Source organism: Onychostoma macrolepis, chromosome 20 (genome assembly GCF_012432095.1).
Source record: "Onychostoma macrolepis isolate SWU-2019 chromosome 20, ASM1243209v1, whole genome shotgun sequence".
Lineage (NCBI taxonomy): Eukaryota > Metazoa > Chordata > Actinopteri > Cypriniformes > Cyprinidae > Onychostoma > Onychostoma macrolepis.
Genome location: NC_081174.1, coordinates 14873172 through 14901136, shown reverse-complemented (window position 1 = coordinate 14901136; position 27965 = coordinate 14873172). Strand labels below are relative to the sequence as shown.

Sequence of the window (27965 nt, the reverse complement as noted above, 5' to 3'; positions counted from 1 at the left end):
ATAAACATCCCCAAGGAGATCTGCATAAAGACAGAGAAAACAATCATTTATACAATAAACTAATAAATACCCAACATTAACAGCATTCAGTTCCACTGATTTAGAGTTGTTACATTCATAAAAAAGATACATTACTGTTTTAAATGATGCATAATTTTAACTATTATAAATAAAATGATTACTTTAAGCCAAAAATTACTTTGAAAATGTTTTACTGGTTATTTTATTTTATATTATCCGCATTCTTCATTTCAAACTGTCAGTCCATTTTTTTGGGAGGAGGTTGAGGACTGAACTGTGCATGTACAGACCCAGTGTGGTCACCTTTGAGTGCATTGTGCACAATATTTTTTCCCAAATGCTGCGTTTATTGAGTGTTGCAATGATCCCTGCTTCCCCGCTAGCTGTGGAAATTGTCAGGTGAAATGACAGCAGACAGCTGGAGAACAAAAGCACATCCCTCCATTACACAGGAATATGAAAGAGCGCCGCTTGATTAAACCGGTTTATGTTCAACAAACAACACACACACACACACACACACTGATCAGCATGTGACGCACATACTATGCATACATGTTCACACATCTGTTGGGGTCTTACAACACACACACGTAAAAACAAAAGACATTATCTAGAAGAACATGACTCCTTACTCTCCCTGACTCGCTCTGTCGCAGGTGTTCTTGTGTAAAGACGTCACACACGGCAATTGCTTTTAATCTCTCTCTCACACAGACACACAGGAAGTCACACATCTCCCTCAGCAAATCCCTAAAAATGTTTGTTGCTGTTGATGCATCAGCATTTTAGGCACATAAAGGACTTTCCGTAAAGCAGCTTTTCATTTCTCGTTATTTCAATCGTTTGATGAATCTATTCTTCTCCCTTTTCACTCCCTCTCCCTCCTGTTCTCTGCCCAAGGCCTTTTGTGTCTTTGTACAAAATTGCCATGTTCTGTCTTATTAGTCACCCCGAAAAGGAAATAAAATGAAGTGCGTCAGCCACAAAGAGCCGGAGAATAATTAAAAAGGAACACACGGAGAACAAAAACAAACAAACAAATGAATAAAAAGCACCGCTGAGGCACAGCTGGTAAAGTTGTGTTTCATTTATTGAGGAAAGGAAAAATAAACCAAAAGAATCTCAGTCAGGATTCCAGTTCCTACGAGAAACCTTTTTGGTTCTGCTATGATAAAGTGCACTTACAGTTATCACACTTTCCATTAGAGTTTGAGTCCTGGTATTTCTCTCTCAGACACACAAACACACACATTGTACATCTTTTTTTCTGGATCTAAAAAAAAAAAAAAATACACACAATAAAAGGGGACAAAACAGACAGGTGTGTTTTTGCATACAAGGTGTGTAACTGACAGTCTAATTGGTTTTTAACATATCCAGATGTTCATGTATGTGTGTGTGTGTGTGTGTGTGTGTGTGGGGATTCAATCCACAGTATTAAGCAGTTACAGTACTTTTAGTTTAGGCTACTCTACAGAACAAACTTCAAAATGATCCAGGTCACCACAAGGGACCTGATTGAAATCATACCATCTCTGACAAACACTCATCAGCTTTTAATTTCTTCATTTGCAACTATGTCTTCCCCATGCGAATAACAGGTCAATTTTAATAGAATCATCTAGCGTTTTAAAAATAGAATTTATTTCTAACCAATATGTCTACATAATATTTATGTACAGTTTCATGACACAGAAATATCTATTTAATTTTCCAGTTCAAAGGACTGAGTTTCCCACCACAATTTTGGCACATTTCTGTTAATTTTGATCACTAACGAAACAAAAGAACAGGCATGGAAGAGAAATGTGGTCTTAGTACCAATAAAACATCTTCAAACAACCACATATGCTCCTCTTTTTTGCTGGCATCACTGGGAAACTGCAAATGAAAGAACAACCGTCCAAATAATCAGTCAGCATCTGTCAAGCCTCAGGAAACAACAGGACAAACACAAACACTGCATAGTCAATCTCACATTGTGTTGTTACACAGTGTTCATACATCTATATTGCATGTAGTGTGGCTTTAACATGTAATTACACATTATAATGTTGGTTGAGGAGTGTGAAAATATAGGTACCACAAACCTAGACTGGATGAATCAACACCATAAAACCTACTCTAGTTTTTTCTTTTCTAATCACTTACTATATACTGTTGTGCTGAATGTGCTGTGAACAGACAAAAAAGGCAAATACATAAATCATGTATTTCAGTTGTGGGCTACTTTTACTCAGAGTAACATATTGTTTCTGAGAGAATAAAATGGTAAATTAAACATTTGCCTTAAATAAAAACATAAAAGAAATCTATGCACTAAATAAACAGGAGTACCAATCAGTTGTGTTTCTGAAAAAATAAAAAAATGTTGGTGTAAAATGAGCATGGAATGTTTATCTTGTCCCTGTATTGCACCTTGTTTCCCTTCGGTGACTATTTCAAGTCAGTCTCTCCCATTTATGTACAAAATTAAATGTTAAAAATCAGGATTAACAGTACGTTTCCATAGTGTCTTCTATAAAGTTCCCTATTTATCTGAAGTCAGATTCTCTCCTGACTGTACAACGTACATTAAATAGTAAAAGCCCTCTTGGATAAAAGCCACTCGCATCACAAAATTGAAGTAACTGTGCACATGTTGTTATCGTAACAGCGACAACCTATCAGATACTTCGATAAGCCCTAAACCTAAACTTTACTGACCGCATTGCAGTAATCTCAAGACTGGTGCATTTCAAGTCTCTCCTACCACTGATCTCACGTTCAAGACTTTCATGTATTAAAGGAATAGTTCATCCAAAGAAGAACATTTGTTGACAATTTACTCACCCTCAGGCCATCCAAAAAGTGGATGAGTTTGTTTCATCATCAGAACAGATTTGGAGAAATCACTTGCTCACCAGTGGATCCTCTGCAGTGAATGGGTGCCGTCAGAATGAGAGTCCAAACAGCTGATAAAAAAACAATGATCCACTAGAAATCCACACGACTCCAGTCTATCAATTAATGTCTTGTGAAGCAAAAAGCTACATGTTGGTAATAAACAAACTCATCAACGTTTTAAACTATATTTCTAGTCTATATTTCACAACACAATTCCATCGCTTCTTGTCCTGCAACATCAAAATCCACCGACATATTTGCTTACAATTGCTTTGTAAGACTTGTAAATGTTGCTTGATCCGTTCATATTTCTCTCCTGATTGAGACGAGACAATTTTTTTCACTGGAGAGAGCAATATTATGGACATAGCATTCTAGCTGGAAGCAATGTTTTGAAATTACAACATACTTGCATCTTTACACTTCACAAGCTGTTAAGTGGAGTCATGTGAATTAATTATTATTTTGATGTTTTTATCAGCTCTTTAAACTCTGATTCTGACGGCACCCATTCACATGGCAGAGAATCTATTGGTGAGCATCTTGGATGGCCTGAGGGCGAGTAAATATTCAACAAATTTTCTTTGTGGGTGAACTACTCCTTTAACACCTCAAGGTAATGATAAAAAGAAATGCCACATCATTTTGCTTTGTAAAAATGACCAGGGACCAAGTTACAACATCTATTTAAGAGAAAAAAAGATGTATTCAAGCCAACTGGTGGAACTAAAGCAGGAACTAAAGGTGAGACTGAAGCAGAGTGCTTTGTGGGATGAAGTCAGTCGGGATCGGCAGATTTGGGTGAACCTAACAACAAGAGCTGACTGCAAGGTTGTTAACACTCGTAACTAAGTAAGTAAGGCCATTACCTACAAAAGAAGTTAGGTAACAACAGTGTTAGATAAGGGAGAAAAAAGCAGCATTTCAGCCTTGCAGTTCTGCCCTTTTTCTTTGTTACTCGAAGAGAGCAAAGAATTCAATAGGACAATTTTTGAAAACTCTCTTGGTAACAAGACTGCAACTATTTCTGGATGAAAAGCAAAGTCACTTCACAGCAGCTGCCTGCATGACTAAATGCAGACACACACACACTCACAAATACACTCACTCATGTAACAGACCGCTCAGAATCATAATCTCATTCCCACAACATGCCAAAATCCAAAACAAATTGTCACACAGTGCAAACAGGCCCTCTGATGACCAGGACTGAACTAGGATGTGCGGATTCAACCAGCTACTGGGTAAGAGTCGTATGAAGGAGGACCGATGAGTGGGCATCACAGTATGGAACATCTAAAGTGACCCGAAACGGGTCCCTGACCTTGAGCCAGAGATCGAGAGAGAGAAACCCTCCTCCTGGTTTCAGATACCCAGGATGAGAGGCACTTTCCTGGGCACTTGCTAGAGTACCAGGACTCATTGCTGCTTTTTGATTCCTTCAAGTTTTCACAAGTATTGTAGTTGAATATGTTGTGATTTTTTTGTTGTGTTGCTTTTGTGTTACTTATTGTTGTTTATAAAGTGCCTTCCAGATGCAGGTGACTGACTTGAGGGTCAGATTTGAAGATGCGTTTTCCCCCCGCAGAGTGCAGTGAGATTGGGAGAATGGGAAATGTCGTACTGGCAAATGGGATTACAGAGGGCTTTTGGCACTCAGTCTCAGCTGGAGACCCTGAGTATGAGATGAGGAAAAGGAGAGGGATGTGGAAAAGGAATCTAGTGGATGTCATCTTCACAAATACCCTTCCTCTTGTTGATCTCTTCTCACGTTCTTCCTCTGCTCTTCATTTGTTCCCCCTCTGCTCCTTCATTCTCTGGACTGATAGAACAGGATGTATCCCGACTCGGAGTTCTTGGAAATGTCAGAAGTCAAACCGTAGAACTCCTCTATCGCCTGTGCATCAATTTTCTGTGAGAGAAATGGAAAAGGATAGATAGAGAAAATTTTTTAAGAAAAAACAGGACACATCCTGTGTCTAGGAACATTGTGTGAACATTGAGTTGAAAAAGATGAGAGAAGCAGTTGTTCAGAATAGGCTTGTTCTTGACCTTTTGACCTCAGCGCAAGGAGGAGTTTGTAAAATGTTAGGAGTGCCTTGTTGTTTTTATATTCCAGATAATTCAGACAACATCACGAACATCGTTGACCATATGAAGGAATGCATTCCGGAACCAAAGAGAGATGACTCTTGGGTTGGTTGGCTAAGTGGTCTATGGGGTGGATGGGGAACTTGGATTCTCCACACTGTTGTTTTGCTGATGTTGATTCTACTGTTAATAGCACCACGCCTAATGCAATTTATTAGTAGTTCTATTATGCGTTCTATTACAGCTATTACAAGAAGAGATACGTATCAGGTGATGATGCAAACACTCCCTGCAGTGCAAATAATTGATCCAATTGTTATGCAACCGGATGAACGTGTTTCAAACACTGATGTGTACATTGAGGATGATTATGTTCATACCTATGAGTTGGAACCTGAAGAACGTACAGAATCAGGAGTATAAGAGTGATTCTTGACTAACTAAGTTTTACATGAAAGGGATTGTAATCTGACTGCAATGAATCCATAACGGAATGTTACTTGTATATTTTTGAAAGACAAAATCATTGCTTTTACTTTGTTATGAAGTTTTCTGCAGGGCGCAGGAGTGTTTGGGGGTTAGCTAAGACATTCAGTCTTAAAGTGGCCATTGTGAGATTCTATGTGACCCCACAAACATCCTGTGTCTAGGAACATTGTGTGCCTGTTTTGAATATAGTCTAGACCAGGGGTTCTCAACCTTTTGCAAGCTGGGCCCCCCCAAAGCTGGTTCATTGCAGTATGATCAGCCTGCCGGTCTGCCGCTGGCTGCTTGGTCGTTACTTTAAGAAAGAATAAACTTATCTAACGAACAAAAAAATGCTCCAAACGTTTTTCTAAATTAACTTAATAAAAAAACGAAACGAAATTTCAAAAATTCGCCATTACATACAAAACTGAACTATTTTAATAGCTGAAACAGTATAACGCGATCGCGATTTCGACCGAGGGGGATTCTACCGGAACGTGATCTGTAAGGAGGGGGACAACAACCACTTTCCAGTAGGAGAAGAAATGCCAGTGTTGCCTCCTGCTCACGGGAACTGTAACTACCACGCCGCTAGTTTCAGTTTTGCTTTAAATATTTAGTCTGGGCGTTTATAATAAATGTTTATAGTGAATGCCACTGTAATTTTTGTTTTTTGTTTTTTACTTATTTTCGTTCCGTTTTCTGTTATTAACACTGCTAAATTTACAGGATTTTTCGCATCCGTAGCAAATATTTTGAGGGGTGTTTTTGACAATTGAGAGCCACCAAATGACGAATATGAAAAAACTAATACGACAGTTTCGGACTCAGTCAGGGTGCAAGGACCTTAAACGTTTGAGGCTTGCGCAGCTTCTCGAGGAGAAATCAAACAAATGAGCGCCGTTTTCTAAAGTCTATGAGCGCAGCACACACAAATAAACTAAATTGACATACTGCAGTTAAATTTCAAAATGTGGTGTTTTTATATTTATAACATTTGAATACAGTTCAGCAACATATATCACACGACCTGACGACCAAGAGAGCTGACAATTGACCATCACTTAATTTACCATCACCTCACGATTGAAAATGTGACACTGATTTCATATGACAGTTCAACAAACAAGTTAATAATATTAAGTCACTTACATTTTAGACAAAATAATGACTGTTTTTGTCTATTTTAGCAGCGAAAATAGATCCGATGATTCCAAACAAAGATCACAGCATAGCGCATCTCACAGCAACACTCAATCGTGTTTTGAATGATTCCGTGTTTTGAACGAATCGGTTGAGTCAAAGATTCAATGCACAAACATCCGTCTCATTCTTGATGAATCGGCCGTTTGAACGAATCGTTTGAATGAGCGACTCAATGACTCGCTTAATAAAACCGCTTATCACCTGCATTTGCGCTCACTATCGACAAACCAATCAAATTTGTTCAAAACTCTTTTTTAAATCAGTCCAAACACATTTTAATTTTTATTCAGGAGTTATGTATATACAAAACTATAACTTTGTATGACAGTAGTTTAGTGATAAAAAAAAAATTTCAGTTTTTTTCCTTCCATCCTGTAGCCTACTCGCGCCCCACCAGTTGAGAACCACTGGTCTAGACTAAAGATGTTACTTAATGATCATAAAACATGTTAATCTGATTGTTGCCAAATGTGGCTATTATGCTTGCTCAGCTTGTACTTTCCAGACAGACTTTCACTTCTGCAAAACCTATATATATGTATCACCAGGTATAATAAAGTTGAGTTGAGAGTGAACTGCACCATTGCGTGTCTGTGTCATTCTTGGACTCCTGGGTACCTGTCTCCTCTGCTCGATAGCCCAACCTGAATCAGATTTTGGATCTCGATGTTTACTAGAATATGTATTTGTTCTAACAATTACGCAAACATTTGGGTTTGTATTTTGACTATATGGTACCATTCAAAAATTTGGGGAAATTTAAAAAAAAAAGTTTTTAAAAGTCATCTCGTGTTCACCAAGGTTCCATTTTTTTGATTAAAAAATAAAAACTGTACAAATGTTAAATATTATTGCAATTAAAAATAACTGTTTCCTTTTTGAATATATCTTAAAATGTAATTAATTCCTGTGACAGGAAAGCTGAATTTTCAGCAGTCATTACTCCAGTGACATGATCCTTCATAAATCACTCTAATCTGCTGCTCAAAAACATTTCTTCTTATTATCAATGATGAAAACAATTGGGCTGCTTAATATTTTTGAGAAAATCATGAAACGGATTCTTTGATGGATAAAAAATTCATGAGAACAGAATTTATTTTAAACAGAAATCTTTTGTAATATTATACATTTCTTTACGGTCACTTTTGATCAATTTAAAGGGGTGGTTTACTGTTTTTTTTCTTGGCTTGATTGTGTTTATGGGGTGCAGTCTAACGTGTTCATGCTTCGTTTTTTTAAAAACGCATAATTTTTTATATAATTTACCTTTATTCCGCTCTGTCCCTTCTCTGACAAACGCCTCGATTATTTCCTGTTTTTATGAAGCCCCTCCCTCAGAAATACGTGATGGGCTCTGATTGGTTAGCTGGCTCAGTGTGTTGTGATTCACTAAACCGCCGAGCGTGCGTCTAAATGTCCCACCCTCAGCTCAGCGGCATGTGTTGTATTGTAAACAATGGCGTCGTCTATTATGCTTATCAATTTGAGCCCGATTGAGACGCAGAGGATATTAGTGAAGAGGATCGCGCAGAACCTGTGCAAGCACGGCTCTTAATGGTATGTTTGTTTGTTTGTTGTCTCATACTTTTAGATACGCTGTTATTATGCTACTGCTTATGTTAGCTTTTAATATACGGTTTTATTCTGATTAAAGCTTTAATACAGTACGGCAACCGCACACGCATCCATGTATAACGCTTCTCATTGCTATGTGAAAATGTATAATTGGAACAGTTTGTTGGAGCTGATCTGACGATCTGAATGAAAGAGAGAGAGATGCAAAGCAGGGCAACGCGAGGAACAGTATTAAGAACGGCTGTTTTAGAACATTAATTTTGAAAGTTGTGAATCCATTAGAATCGTTAGAAGACAGAATCACGATTCATATATGAATAGATTTTTACGTGCACCCCTAGTTTTCTCTTCCTCTTCTCTAAAGAAGCACAGCATGGCCTCGCCCCCTTCCTTACATGTTCCCGAGGGCGGGGCTTATCTTGGTCCGTGACATATCAGCCCCGGAAGTAGTTCGTTGTAGTCCCTTACCAGCCATTTTTGTAGGCATTAAACTTCCAGAATTTTAAAAGACAATATCTCTGTTTGCATTGAACTTTCAGCACTGCAGCTTTGCAGATATTGTTTATGCTCAAACAGCAACATTACACACTAACTAACCAACCACCCCTTTAAAGGGGTCATATAATGGTACATGCACTTTTACAAGTTGATTGTACTGAAATGTGTGTTAGCAGTGCCTGTACACAACCATCATAAAATGATAAAAATCCATCCAGTGTTTTTTTTTTAATCTCCTTATTTGTTTTACCCTGTCTCAAATCAAGCCGTTCGACCGTGTGGCGTCACACGGTCGGACGCCTCCCACGATGGTTGATTGACAGCAGTGTTTCAACACAGACCGCCCTTGCTCGTGAGCGAGCTGTCAATCATAGTCCGCGTCATTGTTGATATACGCTGGAGCTGTCTATGAGCAGAATGGCGTCTAGCGATTGTGGTGTTCTGTTCTCGGGTGCAATAATGAACACAGCAGTCATTTTGATGTTCCTAAGTCCGAACCGCTGAAGACACATGGCTGTGTTTTGCTTTTGAAGGAATATTCCCCACGAGCAACGTCAATGTTTTCATGTTTGCGCGAATCATTTTTCACCAGACTGCTTTATAAATGAAGGTCAGTATAAAGCTGGTTTTGCTAAGAAGCTGCTCCTGAAAAAGAATCGGTACCAACTATTCGTGTTCCTGCTGAACCTCCAGAAGAAGTGAGTGTAACGTTTAATTAACCTTTATATTAATCTTTATATTAATCTTTGCAAATCGCTAGCACGCTTCACGATGTATGTGGCTAATGTTTACATTCAGGGTACATGCATGTTTTCTATTCTGACGTTCTCAATATAATGAATAATCCCACGTTTATAATGAACAAAAGCGTTACGGTTGCACAGTATCCTCAGAGACTCCGCTGCCATTCTTCAAAATATACCCTCAACTGTTGTCAAGGCAACACTCCATGTGTGTTGTGTCAAAACGCCCCACAGAACAGAGGCGGGCGAGCAAAGCTCACTAGCATTTAAAACACACGCACTAAAGCGGTGTGCTGAAAACAGAGCTGTTTTTGAGCAGGTAAAATGAGTGTTTTCTTACAATACTAATGAGAATTTTTAATTAAAGTATATTACAAACTTTCAATTTAGACCCTAAAGAATCATATTAGCTTGTACAAAAATGGCATTATATGACCCCTTTAATACATCCTTGCTGAATTCTTGCGAAAAGTATTAATAAAAATTTAAAAACACTGACCCCAAAATTTTGAACAGATATGTATATATATGTATATAAGGTTCATACCTCAACAATGTCATCATCAAACAGCAGCCAGAAGCCATGACTCTTCACGATGGTGATGTAATGCCCTCTGTTTGGGCCACTAATACACACAGTTACAGAGGCAGTGTTTAAACTTTTGAAGGAAATCAACTTAAATTTTAGACAATTAATATTTCTTAAATATTTTTCCAAAAAATATTCAGAAAGACATAAAAAAAAATTCCAAATAAAGTCCTAATTTATCCTTAAAAAAAAAAAACATCTCTTTTCTGATTAATTTATTCTGCTTCATTCTTAAAGAAAAACATTACCATTATAGTGTACTTTCACACTACGGCAAATATATTTGCACCATAGTTTGTTGAGACTCCAATGGCTTATATGGTCAGTATTTATAACATATGACTTAATGTACCGACATGGCGGACTGTGTTAAGACAGTTTGTTTTTATATGTTGCAGATGCACATGTTTGACAGTTTTCATACCTGCCACAGTGGACCACCACAGCGACAAGGTCGTACATGCGGTCGAGGTTGACGGCGTCTCCAGAGGTGTTGAAGAGGCGGAGCTCCAGTGGAAAGACCACTCGATAGCTCAGTTTAGTGTACCGATGCAGCTGCTCCATGTACTTAAAGCGCTTCAGATGAAGAGCCAGGATCATGGGCAGCTTCTTCACACGCATACTGCAACATATACACATGCACACAAAACAAATCACTGGCACGTAGAAATTCACATTGCAGTGTATAAAGCAGAACAAAAGCATTTTTTCCCCACAAAAAACTACTTAGTTATTTGTACTGTTTAATACATTTTATATTAGAAAAGCTACATTGTTAAAACAAATCACACACAAACAAACTTGTCCTGGAATGGTTTGTAATGGAATACTAACATTTTTAGGAAAGTTTGCAACATATGCGAAAAACGAGAATAAGGTTTTATGCAAAAGTATAGTAGTATGTCATTCTGAAACCTTAGTTACATGCACTATATGAATACACATCTGACACACTGACGCTCACCGTTTCTGTGCCTCTTGTTTGCTACAGCACGTCTCACAGTAGTATTTATACTCACTGCACAGGGTCTCTGTATTACTGAAGTCCCTGTAAAAGCCATCAGAAAAAAACACATCTATCAAAGAGCATAAACACAGAGGAAAACAACTGGTTGTGTACATAAGCATGCATGATTACTGTTATGTTAAAGTGTTTTTATACGTTTACCTGAGACAGTGTGTTATTGAAGTGTTCTGCTCAACATCTACAGACAAATCCAAAAAGTCTTCATCCTTGCTACTGACCTGTAAAAACAAAAGGGCATGTGAGTTCACAAAGCAGTAGAGAAAGAGGAGATCACATCTCTTCAGAAACTGTGATCTCACCACCCACAGAGACAATATTAGCTGTCAAGCATCTTCAAGGGGCAGAGAGTTAGCGGGGACTCATTTCTACAAAGATGTTTATCACGCATGTTGGTGACCTCTTTCTATGAACAGTTTCAGCTGGTGAATAGGTTGCACTCTGTTGACCTGATTGACCTGTGTTAGCACTCAACTGTAGTCTAGCGGCAATGTGTTAATGCAAAAAATAAAAATGTAGGTTAATAAGCAGAAAAAAACTGAAAAGTGGGCCACACGATAGAGAGATGGTAGTTTCTTTCCTCAGGCTGCAAATTTCAAAGGATTGACAGAATGTCGTTGTATAAGACCACTCACAATATATAAAAAAATAAATAAATCAAACAGTCCTTTGTGTCTGTCTACCAGAAGAGTACACCGATATTTAAAAGAAAAAAAAAAATACAGCTTTGCTCATACATTTACCTATCCCTTACAGAATTTAGATGATTAGAATTTTTTTAACTATATATTATTTCATTAATATTAAAAATAGTCATAAAAGTGTTAATTATACATTTAATTTTTAATTATGACATTTTATTTAGTATGTCCCTGAAGATGCTGCATATATATCAGTATATTCTGCGAGACAAAAATAAATAAATAAATAATAATAATTAATTAAAAACAAATTATCCTGAAAAAAAATGTATTCGATTCGATATATTACTTTATGATTCAGTCTATTTAAAAAAATAAATAAATAAACACAGAATTAAAAGATATAAAATCTGAATTTGGACATTGTTTCTCTGAACTCCAAGTTTACTTCTTGCAATTAAGATTCTTGTTTCGGCCATGGAAAAAAAAAAAAAAAAAGGTAATTGCGACTTTTTATCTTAGAATTCAATTTTATATCTTTAGTTTATATCTTGAGTTTATTTCTCATAATTCTGAGTTCATATCTCCTAATTCTGAGTTTATATCCCATAATTTTGTGTTGAAAAGTCGCAATTACCTCTATTTTTTAATCCATTCGTAGAAACTGGCTTCCATAGCTGTATTAAATAAAAGCAAAAGAATAAAATAAAAGAATAAAATAAAATAAGGTAACACTTTAGTATAGGGACCAATTCTCAACTAGTTGCTTATTAGCATGCCTATTTTTAACATTTTGGCTGTTTATTAGTACTTATTGCACATAGCAACACTTTTACCGTCTCACAGTTGAGACAGCGCGTCTCATTGGTCAGCGTTCCCTGGAAGATATCATGAACCCAGGAGGGCTCGGCCTTGTTCTGTTCTGGCTCGGTGTCCGTGGCGATGGCAGTGCCGTTGTTCTTTAGTCGTCCATTCTGTTTTTCCTGTTTCTTCTCCTCTTGGAGGATGTCAGCCACCGTGTTCAGCAGGTAGTTCAGGAACTCGTGGGCATCCTGCTGCATGTAGTTATCAAACAGGTCTATAGGAAGAGCCAGAGAGCAAAATGTGTAACATTAGGTAGCAATCCTGCAAATGACTGTGAAGGAACTATATGTAGACTAAAGGGGCTTTCGCACCGCGTAGCTAGCCAGCAGGGTAGTTCCTAGAGAACCAAGTTCTCCCTTGGGCCGTTTTCCTGGTTGCATTCGCACCGGCAGCAGGAACTCTGAAGCAGCCAACAGTGATGTCTTTTTGCGTGGCATTAACAAACGTCAAAAACCGGTGAATGGAGGATGCCATGATCAGAGCTGTTTTTGTTGTGTTGTGGGTTACGCGATTGCAAGAGCAAAAAGTTGAGCTAAGAGACTAAATTTTTTATGACAACTTCAGTGTTACATATCATCGAAGCTGAGAAAAGAACAACACCGCAGACAACAGGTAAATGACATTATCGCTGTTTTCCATGTTCGTAGAATAAATATGTTTACATGGCTTTTTAAAAATGCATTTGGCCAATCAGCGTACACTTACGTCACTGATAGTTCCTATAGAACTGTTTTACACCCTACTCTGAAGCAGGAGCTAATTTAGTTCCCTATCTGTCGGTCACTACGAGTTATGTCGTGACAACAATCCAGCACACTGAAGCTGCGTTCGTGTATGGTTTATGCGTTCGCTCTGAGCGTGTAACCATGGCAGCGCTGCGATCGCGCCTCTCTCTCCTCACGGGGATGGGAGGAGCGCCCTCTGTCACTACCCGCGCTGGTTTCTCTGCCACGAGCAGAGAACCATCGGCTAGGGCTCTGGGCGATCTGAGGGTTACAGTGAGAGCCTTTCTGCCGGGCCAGTCCCCACGGACCTCTCACTCCTCCCGCAGCAGCTGTTCTGTGCGGCTCCCCGGTGATTCTGCTGTGCCGTCTCACGGCGTGCCCAGCGTTTCATTCGGTGCGCCGATAGAGGATCAGATGTCGATCGCAGCAACGGGGGATGGGAAATCGTCCTCTGAGGATGAAGATTCGGCGGGGCTGCCTCCCTCGGGAGTCGCGGCCGCCGCCGAATCGGACCCAGAGTCAACGGCCGTGCTTTCCCGGGCCACCGCGAGCATCGGGCTGGAGGCGTGCACACCTCCTAGTCCTGAGCCCTTGTGGCGAGATGATTGGTTCCTCGGCACGGGCCGTGGCTCGCGACCACGCCCTGCCCCGGTTCCTTTCTTCCTGAAGTGCATGAGGAGCTGACGAAGTCGTGGATGGCCCCTTTGTACAGCCAGAAGCGGCTCGTCTGCCTCCCCCATCCTCGCTACCCTCGATGGCGGGGCAGCTAGGGGTACGTTGACATTTCCCAGGTGGAGAGTGCGTTTGTGGTGCACTTGTGCCCGCAAAACGCCACCACTTGGAGGAATCGTCTCGTCTCCCGTCCAAAGCCTGTAGGTTGACAGCCGTTGCGGCCAAAGCTTACAGTGCTGCGGGCCAAGCTGCCTCTGCCCTGCATGCCATGGCTATCCTGCGAGTACACCAGCCAAGGCATTAAAATGCACGAGGGTGGTACCAACCCGAGGTTGATGCAGGAACTGTGCTCGTTAACTGACTGTGCCCTACAGGCGACAGAAGTCACAGCGCAGTCCCTCAGGAAGGCGATGTCCACACTTGGGGTCCAAGAGGGCCATCTATGGCTCAGCCTTATTGAGAGGAGCGATGTCGACAGTGCGCTGTTCGACGCTCTCGTCTCCCAGGCTGGACTGTTTGGCGACACTGTCGAGGACTGTGCCCTGCAGTTCTCGGTAGTACAGAAGCGGACCGAGGCTGCTACTCCACCGCAGGACAAGCCTCAGTCTGCTTGTCGCCGTGGGCGCCCTCCCGCATCCTCCAGAGATGCTCTGCCCTGTGCTGAATCATCCCATATGCCGGTGCGTCGAGCCTCTCGCAGGAGCGCGGCGCCACCCGTGCCTTAATCGGCCCCTAATCGTCCAGATAGGCGACAAAGCGATCCCTGATACGGGCAACCCGATGTGGGAAGCTGCTCTTTCTCAGGAGACGGCAGGGACAGCGTCGCTCCTTCCCCCGGAGAAGGGCCGGGTGGAAAATCTCTGGTTCTGTTCCGCCGCTGGCTCAAGGGCAAGCAGTACCCACATTGTCAAAAGAAAGAGCAATTTCCTTTTCCTCCGGGTTTTCAGGTCCACGGGCCGACAGTGTTGCCTCATCACCCTCGCCCACAACCCATCTTGCCAGCGGCCAAGAGAGTGCGGTTCCTCTAGCTTCCTCTAGCCAGTCCCCCCTGGGACCAAAGGAGTTCTGCGAGGATGCCTCAGAACGTACAGCCTTCTGTACCATCCAGCTCTACTCCCCTTCGCTGCACCACCGCGGGTACGTCGATCGTGCCGTTGGAGCCACTTGCACGGTGTTTGGAGGCGTGGCTCGCGCTGCCCAGCCCGTCTCATTGGCTCACGCGCATGATTCGACTCGGCTATGCGATTCAGTTTGCCAGGCGACCTCCCAAGTTCAGCTGCGTTCTCGAGACTTCAGTGGTAGCTCGAAACGCTCCTGTCTTGCGCGAGGAGATTGCTGTCCTCCTGGCAAAGGATGCAATCGAGCCGGTCCCTCCAGCCGAGATGAGGCAAGGGTTTTACAGCACTTACTTCATCGTAACCAGGAAAGGCGGTGGTCTTCGACCAATCCTGGACCAGAGAGTCTTGAACCGGGCCCTGCACAGGCTCCCGTTCAAGATGCTGGCGAACAGGCACATAATCAAATGCATCCAGCCCCAGGATTGGTTTGCAGCGATCGACCTGAAGGATGCTTACTTTCATGTTTCGATCCTTCCGCAACACAGACCGTTCCTACGGTTTGCGTTCGAGGGTCGGGCATGGCAGTACTTAGCTGATTGGTCACCAGCGGTGGTTAACACGATCACTCAGGCTAGAGCTCCCTCTTCGAGGCAGGCCTATGCGCTGAATGGAGTCTGTTCGTGAACTGGTGTTCTTCTCACAGAGAAGACCCCCAAAGATGCAAGATTGGAGTAGTGCTTTCTTTCCTGCAAGAAGGTTGGAGCGTAGACTGTCACCCTCCACCTTGAAAGTGTATGTGGCTGCTATCGCAGCACATCGCTATGCAGTGGACGGCCGGTCCCTGGGAAAGCACGATTTCAGCGTTAGGTTCCTGAGGGGTGCTAGAAGGTTAAATCCTCCTAGACCACCCCTGCTGCCCTCCTGGGATCTCTCTATTGTCCTGGCTGGGCTTCAGAGGGGTCCCTTTGAGTCGCTGGACTCAGTTGAGCTTAAGTTCCTGTCTGCTAAGACAGCGCTCCTGACCGCGCTCACTTCCATCAAGAGGGTCGGGGACATCCAAGCATTTTCGGTGAGCGAAGAGTGCCTTGTGTTCGGGCCGGTCTACTCTCATGTTGTTCTGAGACCCCGGCCTGGATACGTGCCCAAGTTTCCCACTACGCCCTTTTGCAATCAGGTGGTGAACCTGCAAGCACTTCCCTCAGAGGAGGCAGACCCAGCCTCGGCATTGCTGTGTCCCGTAAGAGCGCTGCGCATATACGCGGGCCACACCCGGAGCTAAGAGCTCTGAGCAGCTCTTTGTCTGCCACGGAGGTCAGCAGAAAGGGAAGGCTGTCTGCAAGCAGAGGTTGGCCCACTGAATAGTGGATGCCGTCGCCTTGGTGTACCAATCTCAAGGCGAGCCGTGCCCCCTGGGGGTGAGGGCTCAATCCACACGGAGTGTTGCCTCCTCCTATGCGTTGGCGCACGGCGCCTCTCTGGCAGACATCTGTAGAGCTGCGGGCTGGGCGACACCAAACACCTTCGTGAGATTTTACAATCTCCGCATCGAGCCAGTTTCTTCCCGTGTGTTGGGTAACAGGTAAGTACAGGTAAGTGGCGGGAAGAGCTGCGCCGTTCTCCCTCACCCGGGGATACGAGCGCCGTTTTCCTCCTCCAGTTCAGTTCCCCAGACGGCGAACCCTGGTTGAGCTCTTCCTGCACCCCCGGCAGTCAGACTGGGTGGAGCAGTCTGACGCCAGACCCAGTACTTGTGTTAGCTCGCCCGGTTCTCCGGTCAGCCCCTGTACTGGGCTAGGTGTCCGTATGGCTTGATTCCCTTTGGGTAATCCCATATGTGTATTTTACCACGGTAAGGTTTCACTCACGGTAAACCCGTGTCTTCCCTTTGACAGAGCCCTCTGTCAGGCCCTGCTGGCAGCTCTCCTCCCTACCCCAAGGTAGGATCTGCCCCAGGGTCCAGTCATATGTAGTACTGCCCCAGGCCTGGGTCAGTCCATATTAGTGTCTCCACATGTTACCTCCCTTCGGGCAGGATGTGGCCTCCGTAGCACCCTTCTCTGGAAGGCTCGCTTCCCCGTCGTTACTGCCAAGCTGTAACAACAAATAGGAAAGACTTGAAGCTATCTTTCATTGAAGGTCGAAATCCCTTCTGACTTCTGTGGGGAAAGGAACAGCGGCTTGGCTATCTCCAGCAGCGATGTACTCAGTGGTCCCTTCGGGCACCAAGGTTAGTGAATTTGCGCTGGGGCGATGGGAAGGTTGCGACCTTTCGCATGGCATTTGTCTGTCACGCGCTCGCTTGTCAGCATCTGCATGCCACAAGGTTGTGACGGGGTTCAGATTGTGGCGCTTTCCATAGGACCCCTATGTCGTCATGACATAACTCGTAGTGACCGACAGATAGGGAACGTCTCGGTTACATACGTAACCCTCGTTCCCTGATGGAGGGAACGGAGACGTTATGTCCCCATGCCACAATCTCGAACCATCGTTGGTTGCCAGGGACTCATTCTCGGCTCCTCAGCGTAAAACCTAATGAGTGGATGCACCTGCCGCCTATTTATACCCGTGTGCACGGGGAGTGGCGCAGGTATGCAAAATCCACTAGCCAATATTCATTGGCGTTTTCTCTCAAGTCAGAGATGATTGGGGCTTCCAAGTAAATCCCCCATGTCGTCACGACATAACATCTCCGTTCCCTCCATCAGGGAACGAGGGTTACGTACGTAACCGAGACGTTCCTCCAAACGGAGTTCCTAGAACTGAGACTGTTCCTAGTTCCTGCGGTGCGAACACGCCAAGAAGTGGGTAGTTCCACAATTAGTTCAGGTACTATGAAAAGGTTCCCGCAGTGCGAAAGGTCCTTAAAAGGCCATTCACACCAAGAACTATAAAGGTAAGTATAACAATAACTATATTAGCACCCACACCAATGCATGACAATGTATTTATTATAAGCAACAACTGATGATAGAATCACTGTACAATACATCACAATTGGGAAGAGGCGTATAAGGATAGGTCAAATCTCCTTGAATGTGGAAGACTGAAATTTTCAAAAGTGTTTGACAAAATTACGTTTCAAGAGCATATTTCAAATCAGCAATAACATCTGACATGGTCTCATAAATTTGGCTTCTTTAGCACAAGTCCTGTATTCTTCAGTCTGTTCCAGTTAATGTTCCGGTTACCTCTACTAAAAAGGTTATTAACTCTTGTCTAGCATTTGCAATCTAACTCTATGTGAGGGAGTATGTGTGTGTAGCTGGTGAAGTGACGTCTCTCTGATAGAGGTCTGTATTGTTCATTCATAGCGAGGGCATTTTCTGGAATGAAACAGAAGAACAAATCCTCTTTTATGCTACATATTATCCCTCCCCTCTCCCTCAAAACACACACACACCTGATCTGTTACACCTGCTTCTCCTTCAGCATAATCACACAGAGGCTTACTGTTAGCATGGACAGGTTTGATTTTTCACAGTCTCCTGTCTGAATGCTAGATACTGCTCTAGTAGTTGCGTACAAACTCATGTTGCCATCTTTACCAGCAAACACTTTGCATATATTGGATACACAAGATTTTACATTTCTCATAAACAGGGTTTTCTGCATATATTTGACAAAATGTCAACCAAATGTATCTGAAAACATTTGAGCAGTTTTGTGGGATTCTGGCACAAATTAGCAGTAAACAGATGCTTAGTCAGAGTGGAAACCATATTTAACTTTATCTGAAGGTAAAATGAAAAAAAGAAATACAGTCTGTTCACTGTCTTACGTTTGTGAATGTGTCATTCATTCTGTCAGCATTGAAAACATCTAGTTTCCGCTAATTTCTGACTAGTTTGTTACCATTCATGAAGGTTACACAATAGAAGTGCGTCATTTGTAGTCTGCCAGTTTGTTAATGGGCACTTGGTTGATGGCACCACAGGAATTAGGGCCCTATGACTTCCAAGATGCGGAACACACTGACAAAATTGAATAATTATAGACATTAATGCAGAATTTGGCTAAATAAATAAATACGTTTTGTGAATTAATTTGATTACCACAGTTCTGATGATATATTTGTATTGAATCATAGAACATAGTATCCTGAAAATATTAAAATGGAATGTGTGAAAAAATAAAATGAATTTTGGGGGGAAAATAAAAAACAATTTGATAGGGCTCTATTCATGTTAAAATTAGAACAAATTATTGTTAAGGGATAGTTCACACAAAAATTAAAATTTGATGTTTATCTGCTTACCCCCAGGGCATCCAAGATGTAGGTGACTTTGTTTCTTCAGTAGAACACAAATTAAGATTTTTAACTCAAACCGTTGCAGTCTGTCAGTCCTATAATGGCAGTCAATGGGTTCCAAACGTTCCAAAGCTTTGACAGTAAAAAACAAAACAAAAAAAAAAACATACACAGACAAAACCAAATTAAACCCTGCGGCTTGTGACGATACATTGAGGCCTTAAGACACAAAACGATCGGTCTGTGCAAGAAACTGAACAGTATTTATATAATTTTTTACCTCTGATACACACAATGTCCAACTGTCTTGAGCGCGTTCACAACATCCGGCGCGTGACACGTCAACGTGCTCTGGCACATAGATATATATACGTAGATCCTTACGTATCGCGGCCCATAGAAACAGTCGCTAATGAAGCATCTACGTATATATACAGTATATATGTGCCAGAGCACGTTGACGCGTCACGCGCCGGATGTTGTGAATGAGCTCAGGACAGTTGGACATTGTGTGTATCAGAGGTAAAAAATTATATAAATACTGTTCAGTTTCTTGCACAGACCGATCGTTTCGTGTCTTAAGACCTCAGTATATCGTCACGAGCCGCAGGGTTTAATTTGGTTTTGTCTGTGTATGTTTTTTTTTTTTTTGACTCAAAGCTTTGGAATGTTTGGAACCCATTGACTGCCATTATATGACTGACAAACTGCAACGGTTTGAGTTAAAAATCTTTGTTTGTGTTCTACTGAAGAAACAAAGTCACCTACATCTTGGATGCCCTGGGGGTAAGCAGATAAACATCAAATTTTCATTTTTGGGTGAACTATTCCTTTAAATATTATTACTAATTGATTTGATTAGACATGCTTTTTGATTATTAAAATTTAATAAAAAATGGAATTCAGAAAAATAAAAATGGAAAATAAGGAATTAAAATAAAATAAAATAAACAAAACCCTTCACTAGTCAAGTGACCATCATATTCTGCGACATCCATTCGATGCTATCAAAATGTATTACCACTCAAGATTTTTACAATTGTTTTGGGTAAAAAGTCTCTTATGCTCACCAATTCTGTATTTATTTGATCAAAAATAATGTAAAATATTCTGAAATTGTATTACAATTTAAATAAACTGTTTTCTATTTAAATTTATTTTAAAATGTAATTTATTCCTATGCAGGCAAAGCTATTAGTAGCCATTACTCCAGTCTTCAGTGTCACATGATTTGCATTTACTGTCACTTTTGACAAATTTAACATATTCTTGCTGAATAAAAATGTTAATTTCTTAAAAAAAAAGATTTTGAACTAAATATATTTATATATAAATATATAATATTATGTTGCAAAATTATTTATTTGACCAAAATACACAGCTGCTTTTGAAAGGACGTCAATGTAGAAAGATGCTTTTTGCCTTCCTAACGGTGTAATTACAGTACCTACACCAGCAGTGGTTAACTAGGTCATGTTAACCAGCCAAACCTCGATCTCTTAGTTCCCTCACCATTCTCCTTCCGCAGACGTGAGATGAACTTCTTGGGAGGGATCACGCCCACCTTCTTCTTCTGCGTGGCGATGCTGTGGAAGAGGTCGGCCAGACAGGTGAGAAGGTTCTCCTTCTTCTTCTGCTGGACTTTATACGCCAACACATTCTCCCTGAACGGCCGGCAGAAATACAGAGCCTGCAACACTGAGTTACAGTAGCATGTGTTCCCAAACTAGAGAAAAAGACACAGAGAGAGGAATTCATTCAGGCTGAGCTTATCAATCCTTGAGCGGGAAACAAACAAAGGACACTTGGGACGCAATTAAATCTGATTTATGAAACCGAGAGATAAAATCTGGAAGAATGCCAGACATGGGTCAAACAGAGAACCCCACTAAATGTGGGTCTGCATGAGACATTTATAATCAAGAAAAACTCCCTGCTCACCACTAAAAGCAAATAAAATGGCTGAAAACACTAATGGTGGAATCAAAAGCTCTTTAAAAACATGACCTGCACGGGCTGAAAGAGCAGCACTTGCTGTTACCGTGACAACAGAGCATTATTTCCCTTCCAAAGGCCTTTTCCCGTTCCCTCACACTGACAATGGAGTTGTTTTAGGGGCTTTTTGGCATTTTTATTGACAGCAAAAGCAGAGAGATGAGAGAAAATTACCGGAATAAGAGGGGGAAACAGGAACAGGATAGAGATGTCATGAGTATTCGAAAGTGACAACAATGATTGAACATGAAAACACAATAATAAACATTGAAACTCAACACTTTGTGGTCTTATTAAAAGCGTTTTCAGGTTAACACTTATTAGTGCATCAATATTTTGCAGTGGTACTTTTTTCTTGGTAACAGTGTGTTTAGAATTAAAATCATGGTACATGTTTTTGTTGTTGTTGATAAAGTAACATATTTAACCCAGATCCCTAAATTTAAGAAGGAAGCAGATATAAACTTACCTCCAGGAATGCCAGTTTTCTGTGTGGCATTCTAATATATACTCAGACACATCATTTTGGTATCACACTAATCAGTTCTCTCATTACGCTAATTGCTTTGTTTTATCATCATATTATGATCGCATTAAATTCTTAATTAAAATTAAAGCAATTCTAATTAGATCAGGCTGACAGTTCTCCTTTAAATCTAAATAAAGAAAAATAAATAATAACTGTGACCTAATTTATGTGAACCTCTTTCTAATCTAAATAAGTGACAGTAAGAAAAATAACAACTGTGACCTGATTTCTGTGGATCTCCTGACGATTCACTGAATTACTGAATTAACTGCTTGGCCAAAACAAAGAGGCAGCTTGACCTGAAAGATTCAGCTATAAGACTGAACAGTAACATGTTAATTAATCACACCAGCTGCACTCATGGCAGCAGGAATACATTCTGCTTTGTCAAGCTGACATGTTCTGCAGTAATAAAAATCTAATTCTAATATATTTTGAGAAGAGTGCAAAATAAACCACTCACTTCTGTAGAAAACAACAAATAAAATGGTTAAATTTGAGAACTGTGCTTTTTCGCCAGCTCAGTGAAACATTTCAGCTGGTTGCTTTGTTTCGATGCTGTGGTGTTCCTCAAATTTACAATGAATAATGTTGTTAGGTATGATAACATGAACAAAACTGTGAAAACCAAGCTATTCAATGCTTCACTGAACAAATATGCAAACCGTTACCATGTGTATAATACTTTTTTGCTCCCACTGGCTCATATGTAAAGCCGTTGAAGGGTTAGTCTGGCTCTGTGTGATACTTACGTTAACCAATCCAAAGTAGTGTTCATTAATGGGGAACTGCTCTGGACCAATGTCTTTCTCCAGAGCAGAGGCATTGGTGCCCTGAAACAGAAATTGAGAGCAATTACACTTCAATTTTACATTGAATATTCATTCATTTTAATACAAAGTGAGAAGACTCACAGCTATAATTAAAGGCATTTATGTCTAAAGTCTTCTTTCTCTAAAACTCCATGACGTGACATTAAGCCACCAAAATGAAAATATGAGGTACAAAATCACAATATACTGCTGGAGAATGACTCATCTCGTTAATGATGCTGCAAGTGACACAATAACCTACGCTTCTTGTTTGCTTTTTATAGCACTATATCATTAGCAGTCGGTAAGATATAATTATGGCTTTCTTAATTCACATGCCATTGCCAGGTGTGGAATACTGAATACAGAGAGGTGTTCTGGTTTTAGTCATTTAGAAACTAAAAAATCATATTTTTTGACGATGTTCAACTGCTAATAAAACATTCACAATAACTGCACAAATCTATGGGCAGTTAGATATATGATGTTTGAAATCCAAACCATTCAAAGTGATAATCAAGGATCAAGTGTTGTAATGGCCTAATTTATCAGCAACTGAGTGACATGAATAATGGATAGAACAACTAAGCAGGAAGTGATGCTGGATAAGAATCCATGACAGAATGTAACTGAATCAGCAGGACAAGCTCAGAGTTTCACTTTGGCCTCAGTACAATGGGACTTCAGAAGTTTTCTCTTCTAGTAACACTGAAACCAGTGACAGATCCCAAGAGATAAATTCACTGTTCATAAGGTACCAGCCACATCTGCTGTATGCATTACATGTATTCACTTTTTATTCTTTCAAATTTTACCTAGAAATTGCCAGAAATGTCACTGAATGTGTCAAAATGATAAAGTGATTTGAAGGCATGTCTTATATATTTATTATTTAGTGATATGTAAATATGGTAGTTTTATTTTAGCATGTTTTAGAACATTAGAAACACAAGCCAAATCAGTTTCAGTAAATGCGGAGAATGTTTTCAGTTCTGGTATTTAATGTATGTGTCACAGCCTAACAAAAGAAAATCTGACTCCATATGATACAACCCCTTTAAAATTTGAAGGCAAAAAATGTGTTGACGCAATGTGAATTTGAATGCGAAACTCCGTGTATATTGGTCTTACAGACATGAAAAATATAGAGTGCAAAAATTATATTCTATTCTATACAAATTCTATAGAGTGCAAGTTGTCAACTTACTTAAAGGTTCCATGACATGCTGCTTTTTGGATGCTTTTATATAGGCCTAAGTGGTCCCTAATACTGTATCTGAAGTCTGTTTCCCGAAATTCAGCTTTGGTGCAGAATTTCAGACACTATGAGCCAGTACCACGATGAGCTTTCCTTAGGACGTGCCATTCCTGTGTCTGTAGCTTTAAATGCTAATGAGGAGGAGAGAGGCGGGGCAAGGTGGAGGGTGGGTGTGTGGCCTTAACCAGCTCACGCTACCGTGCGCTAATGTTGACAGTGGATGTATTGCAATGGCTCGTAGACACGCAGTCGTTCAAGCTGGAGAAGCACCGGAAGAAGAAGTTGCAACTCAGCGGCTACAGCAGGACGTCTCCGAATGGTTAGTTTAAAATATAGTGCCTGGATACGGTACTTTAGTTGGTTTGTTTATGAATGCTGTTACAGTTATTATCATGTAGCTAATGCTAGCCATAGGCTCGGATGAAGGAACTGAAAAAATACTTTGGGGTTAATTTGTACATCCAAACACTGAGCAACTGTCATGCTTCGCTCGTTTGCAAGCCATGATGTCTCTCGAGGAAAAAGAAATATTGCACTCGCCTCGCACGGTAGTAGCTCATTTTCACATGGGCGGGCAAAGCAGAGAAAGGGGAGGTAACCTTTCCCCGTATGACGACATAAAGGGAAGATTCCAGATTGGGCCATCTGAGCTTTCATTTTCTCAAAGGCGAAGCAGGATACCCAGGGCTCGGTTTACACCTATCGCCATTTCTAGCCACTGGGGGACCATAGGCAGGCTAGGGGAACTCAATGTTAAAAAACCTCATAAAGTGAAATTTTCATGCCATGGGACCTTTAATAAACCAATTCAAATGAAAAACAAATATTCTCAGATTATGTAATCCGTATGAAACATGCAGACAGATGCATCCACTAATGCAAAGATGACTAGTCAGTGTCACCGACTTCATCTCTTAAACTGAAAACAAAGAAAGCACTTGTTTATCAATAAATTATTAAAGTGTTAATGCAGCCTCCTTACTGTTTTTCACTGACACATTCATAATCAATACTTCTGCCGGTGTGCTGTGGCAAGCTTATGCGTGCACTTGATCGCATAGGCTATGTAGGCAATTAAAGGCTCATTATTATGATTTAAATTGTTTATTAATAAATGTGCGATTAGTCGACTAATGCTTCAAATGAACGACTAGGCCTACTAGTCGACCAGAAAAATCTTTAGTCGTAAAATTTACTGACCTCAAACTTTTGAAGTGCTTATGGCAGCCCTTTTATAACCCAACATATCTTTAGAACCCGAGTATCTCTAGATGACTCTGAATGAACAGATCAGGTAATGGACTAAACACTACAATCAGATCCACAGATCAAAGTCATACACCAATGAAGTCAAGACCATGACTGACAGTTGAAAGATGGGAAATAGGCGCTCTCGGTATCTCTGCATTGTCTAGTTTAGTGTTATTAACCCGACCGAGACAGCAACCTTTTTATCTGTAGGAAATATGAATCCACAAAGACCTTCAATTCCAGCACTAATAGATCTTCATTGCCTATTGAAATATAAATACGGCATTGTGCAAGACAGACTTAAGAGCTTGAATATTTTTAGGCCATAATAATTAACAACAGGCAAGTAATGGGCTGCAGTGGTTCATGAGGGCTATCGAATCCTCTGAGCTCACAGGCTTTGAAAAATGAAGTGGCATTATGTTGGCTAAACAATGTAAAGATACTTTTGCCAACATTTGACTTCATAAATGGGGGAATTTTCTTGTTGACTACATACAGCTAGGCCATCTTTGTTTCTGCTTAGAAACCTTCCACAGCACATAAATGAGCATGTTCACAAACACACAAAAACATACAAGGCAATATGTTGCTAGACACAGTTAATGGACGAATGTTATCAAACTAAAGTACAGTTAATAGAGCCATGTTTTCAAACTAAAAGACAGGTCTGCGTTTGTGCACACCAAACACACATTAATTGAGACCATTTAAGCAGAACTGAACATGGAAGACATAAAGGAGAACATTTCATTAGCTTGTCTTGTATCTGTGGTCAATGAGCCACTAAGATGTGGCCCCAAACACACACCGATGAACAAATGAACCCTGTCCGGCCATTGGTTACATAACTAGCACTAAACAGCAGTCAGACGTCAAGTCTGTGTCCCCTCATGCTGGCAATAATTCACTCTTCTTGTTCCTAATCACATCTAGCTCAGACTGACACAATACCTGCAGTTATCTAAGGATGACATCTGACAGTGGATAGAGGCTTCAGGCCAGTTTCAGGAACTAAAATATTCAGGCAATGTCAGATATCCCACAGAAACAACTCTGTGAAACTACAGTATTACATAAAACACTGGGCTCTGCTCCCATCTTAAAACTGTTCAAATGGCAAAAGAAAAGCACTACAGAGAGATTAAGTACAACATTTTCTTGCTTAAAAGTAGTATAATTACAGTGATGGTGATATTACAAGTCTCCATATGATAATTTATTTGGGGATGAAATTTAAGACATTGTTCAATGTTTTGACATTTACTCTATCCTTAGTGCAGTCATGACATAAAAATGACAAAAGCACTAGACAAATTACTAACACTGAAAATAAAATGAAAACATAAAAACAGAAGCTAATTCTAAATATGAATACTATAATAGTATATAATTAATACTACAAATAACACATCTAGTTCCTATCCAGTACTGTTCAGCTCAATCCCATTTCAGCGGATGACAGCTCACAAAGCTATCATGTAACTTCAGAAGATAATATTGGCTACTTTTAGGGTGTCGTTTAATTTTTTTTGACCATTCGTTCAAACTGCACAAAAAGAAGCGACCTGTACATTACAACAATTTTCATTTTGTGGGAACTATATTATTTAGAGAAGCGTCATATATTATAATATTTCAACAAATAACTTTTTTGAAACATGTTCATAATATCAAATAACAACAGTGCAATAGAGGCAGCAAATGTTTATGTAAAGCACACAGACACTCAGGAAGTAAAACAACACAGATTAGCCAACTAATTATCACGGTTTTTATCTTTTAAAATGCAAGATTCACAACACAGATACTAAGCTGAGCTATCACAACATAAAGAGAGCATCACTGATTCTACTTTAATAGTAAAGTCAGTATAAGCAATTTCTTACACTTCTAGTCTCAGTTTATTATTTGAGTAAATATGTCTAGTTATGATAGGAGATTGAATACAGTGGTGATCCATGCATACAGCAGCTCATAAATGAGGTCATGCACCTGATTGTGAGGAAAGCCATTCAACCATCATCATTACGTAAGAGCTAGCCAGCATGCTATCCACACACTTATACTTACCATATTACAGATGGAGGCGATGTTTCTGACAGTCATTTAGTTTATAATGTGCCCCTCGTTGCCATCTCTATGAAATAAACATGATTGTAACAGCAGTACACTGACAGGCCAAGCTGCAATCCCAACCGAGGACAGCAATCAGTGACCATTCAATCCCCTCTGCTCATGCAAAGTGCAGACAAAGCGAGAGATAAACGTCTGCGGCTTTCATCTAGTTGTTTTCTTCATGGTCACTGGAACTAAACATAAAAATGCAGAATATATTTATTGTAAACATCTTTGCCAGTTGCACGGACTAAACGAAACATTCACATCCTGGATTAGCGGTCAAACCCCGCCCACTGGAACGCAATTGGTGCGTTTGGTGTCTACGACATGAAACGCTGCTCGGTTGATTGACACATTGAGTCACCAATCAATGTCAATGACCTTTCGTTGTGGCCAATAGAATTTGTAGATGCACAATTCACAAATCCACAGTACATTCAAAGCGCATAAATGAAGTTTGAGGACACTGCAAAGCTAAATATCATATTCTCTTTCAATAATATTTAAGTACTCTTGTGCATTCCATACATTTATGCATATAAATAATATAAGGCCCCAGTAGTTTAAATGCGAAAGTATAAAAAGAGAATTTCTTGAGTAATAGTTTGTGAACGTGGTGCTAGTGAAGTCTTTTTTTTTTTTTTTAAACAGCGTCTCATATGCCCTGCTGATATTTTACT

At 40.6% G+C, this 27965-nt stretch overlaps 1 protein-coding gene across 2 annotated transcripts; it reads right to left on the bottom strand.

Moving 5' to 3' along the window:
• Positions 1 to 27611, bottom strand: usp46 (ubiquitin specific peptidase 46). 2 transcript variants are annotated; one of them, XM_058756568.1, is made up of 9 exons: positions 27238 to 27609; positions 22596 to 22676; positions 20832 to 21045; positions 12585 to 12826; positions 11252 to 11328; positions 11048 to 11131; positions 10508 to 10705; positions 10042 to 10120; positions 1 to 4822 (listed from the first exon to the last, which is right to left on the bottom strand). In XM_058756568.1, the coding sequence occupies exons 1-9, from the start codon at positions 27271 to 27273 to the stop codon at positions 4721 to 4723; spliced, it is 1113 nt and encodes a 370-aa protein (XP_058612551.1). In that variant the 5' UTR covers positions 27274 to 27609; the 3' UTR covers positions 1 to 4720. The 2 variants fall into 2 exon arrangements, with proteins under 2 accessions (XP_058612551.1, XP_058612552.1); XM_058756569.1 differs by lacking the exon at positions 1 to 4822 and adding an exon at positions 6866 to 7319 and having other exon boundaries at positions 27238 to 27611.
• Between the last annotated feature and the right edge of the window lie 354 nt (positions 27612 to 27965).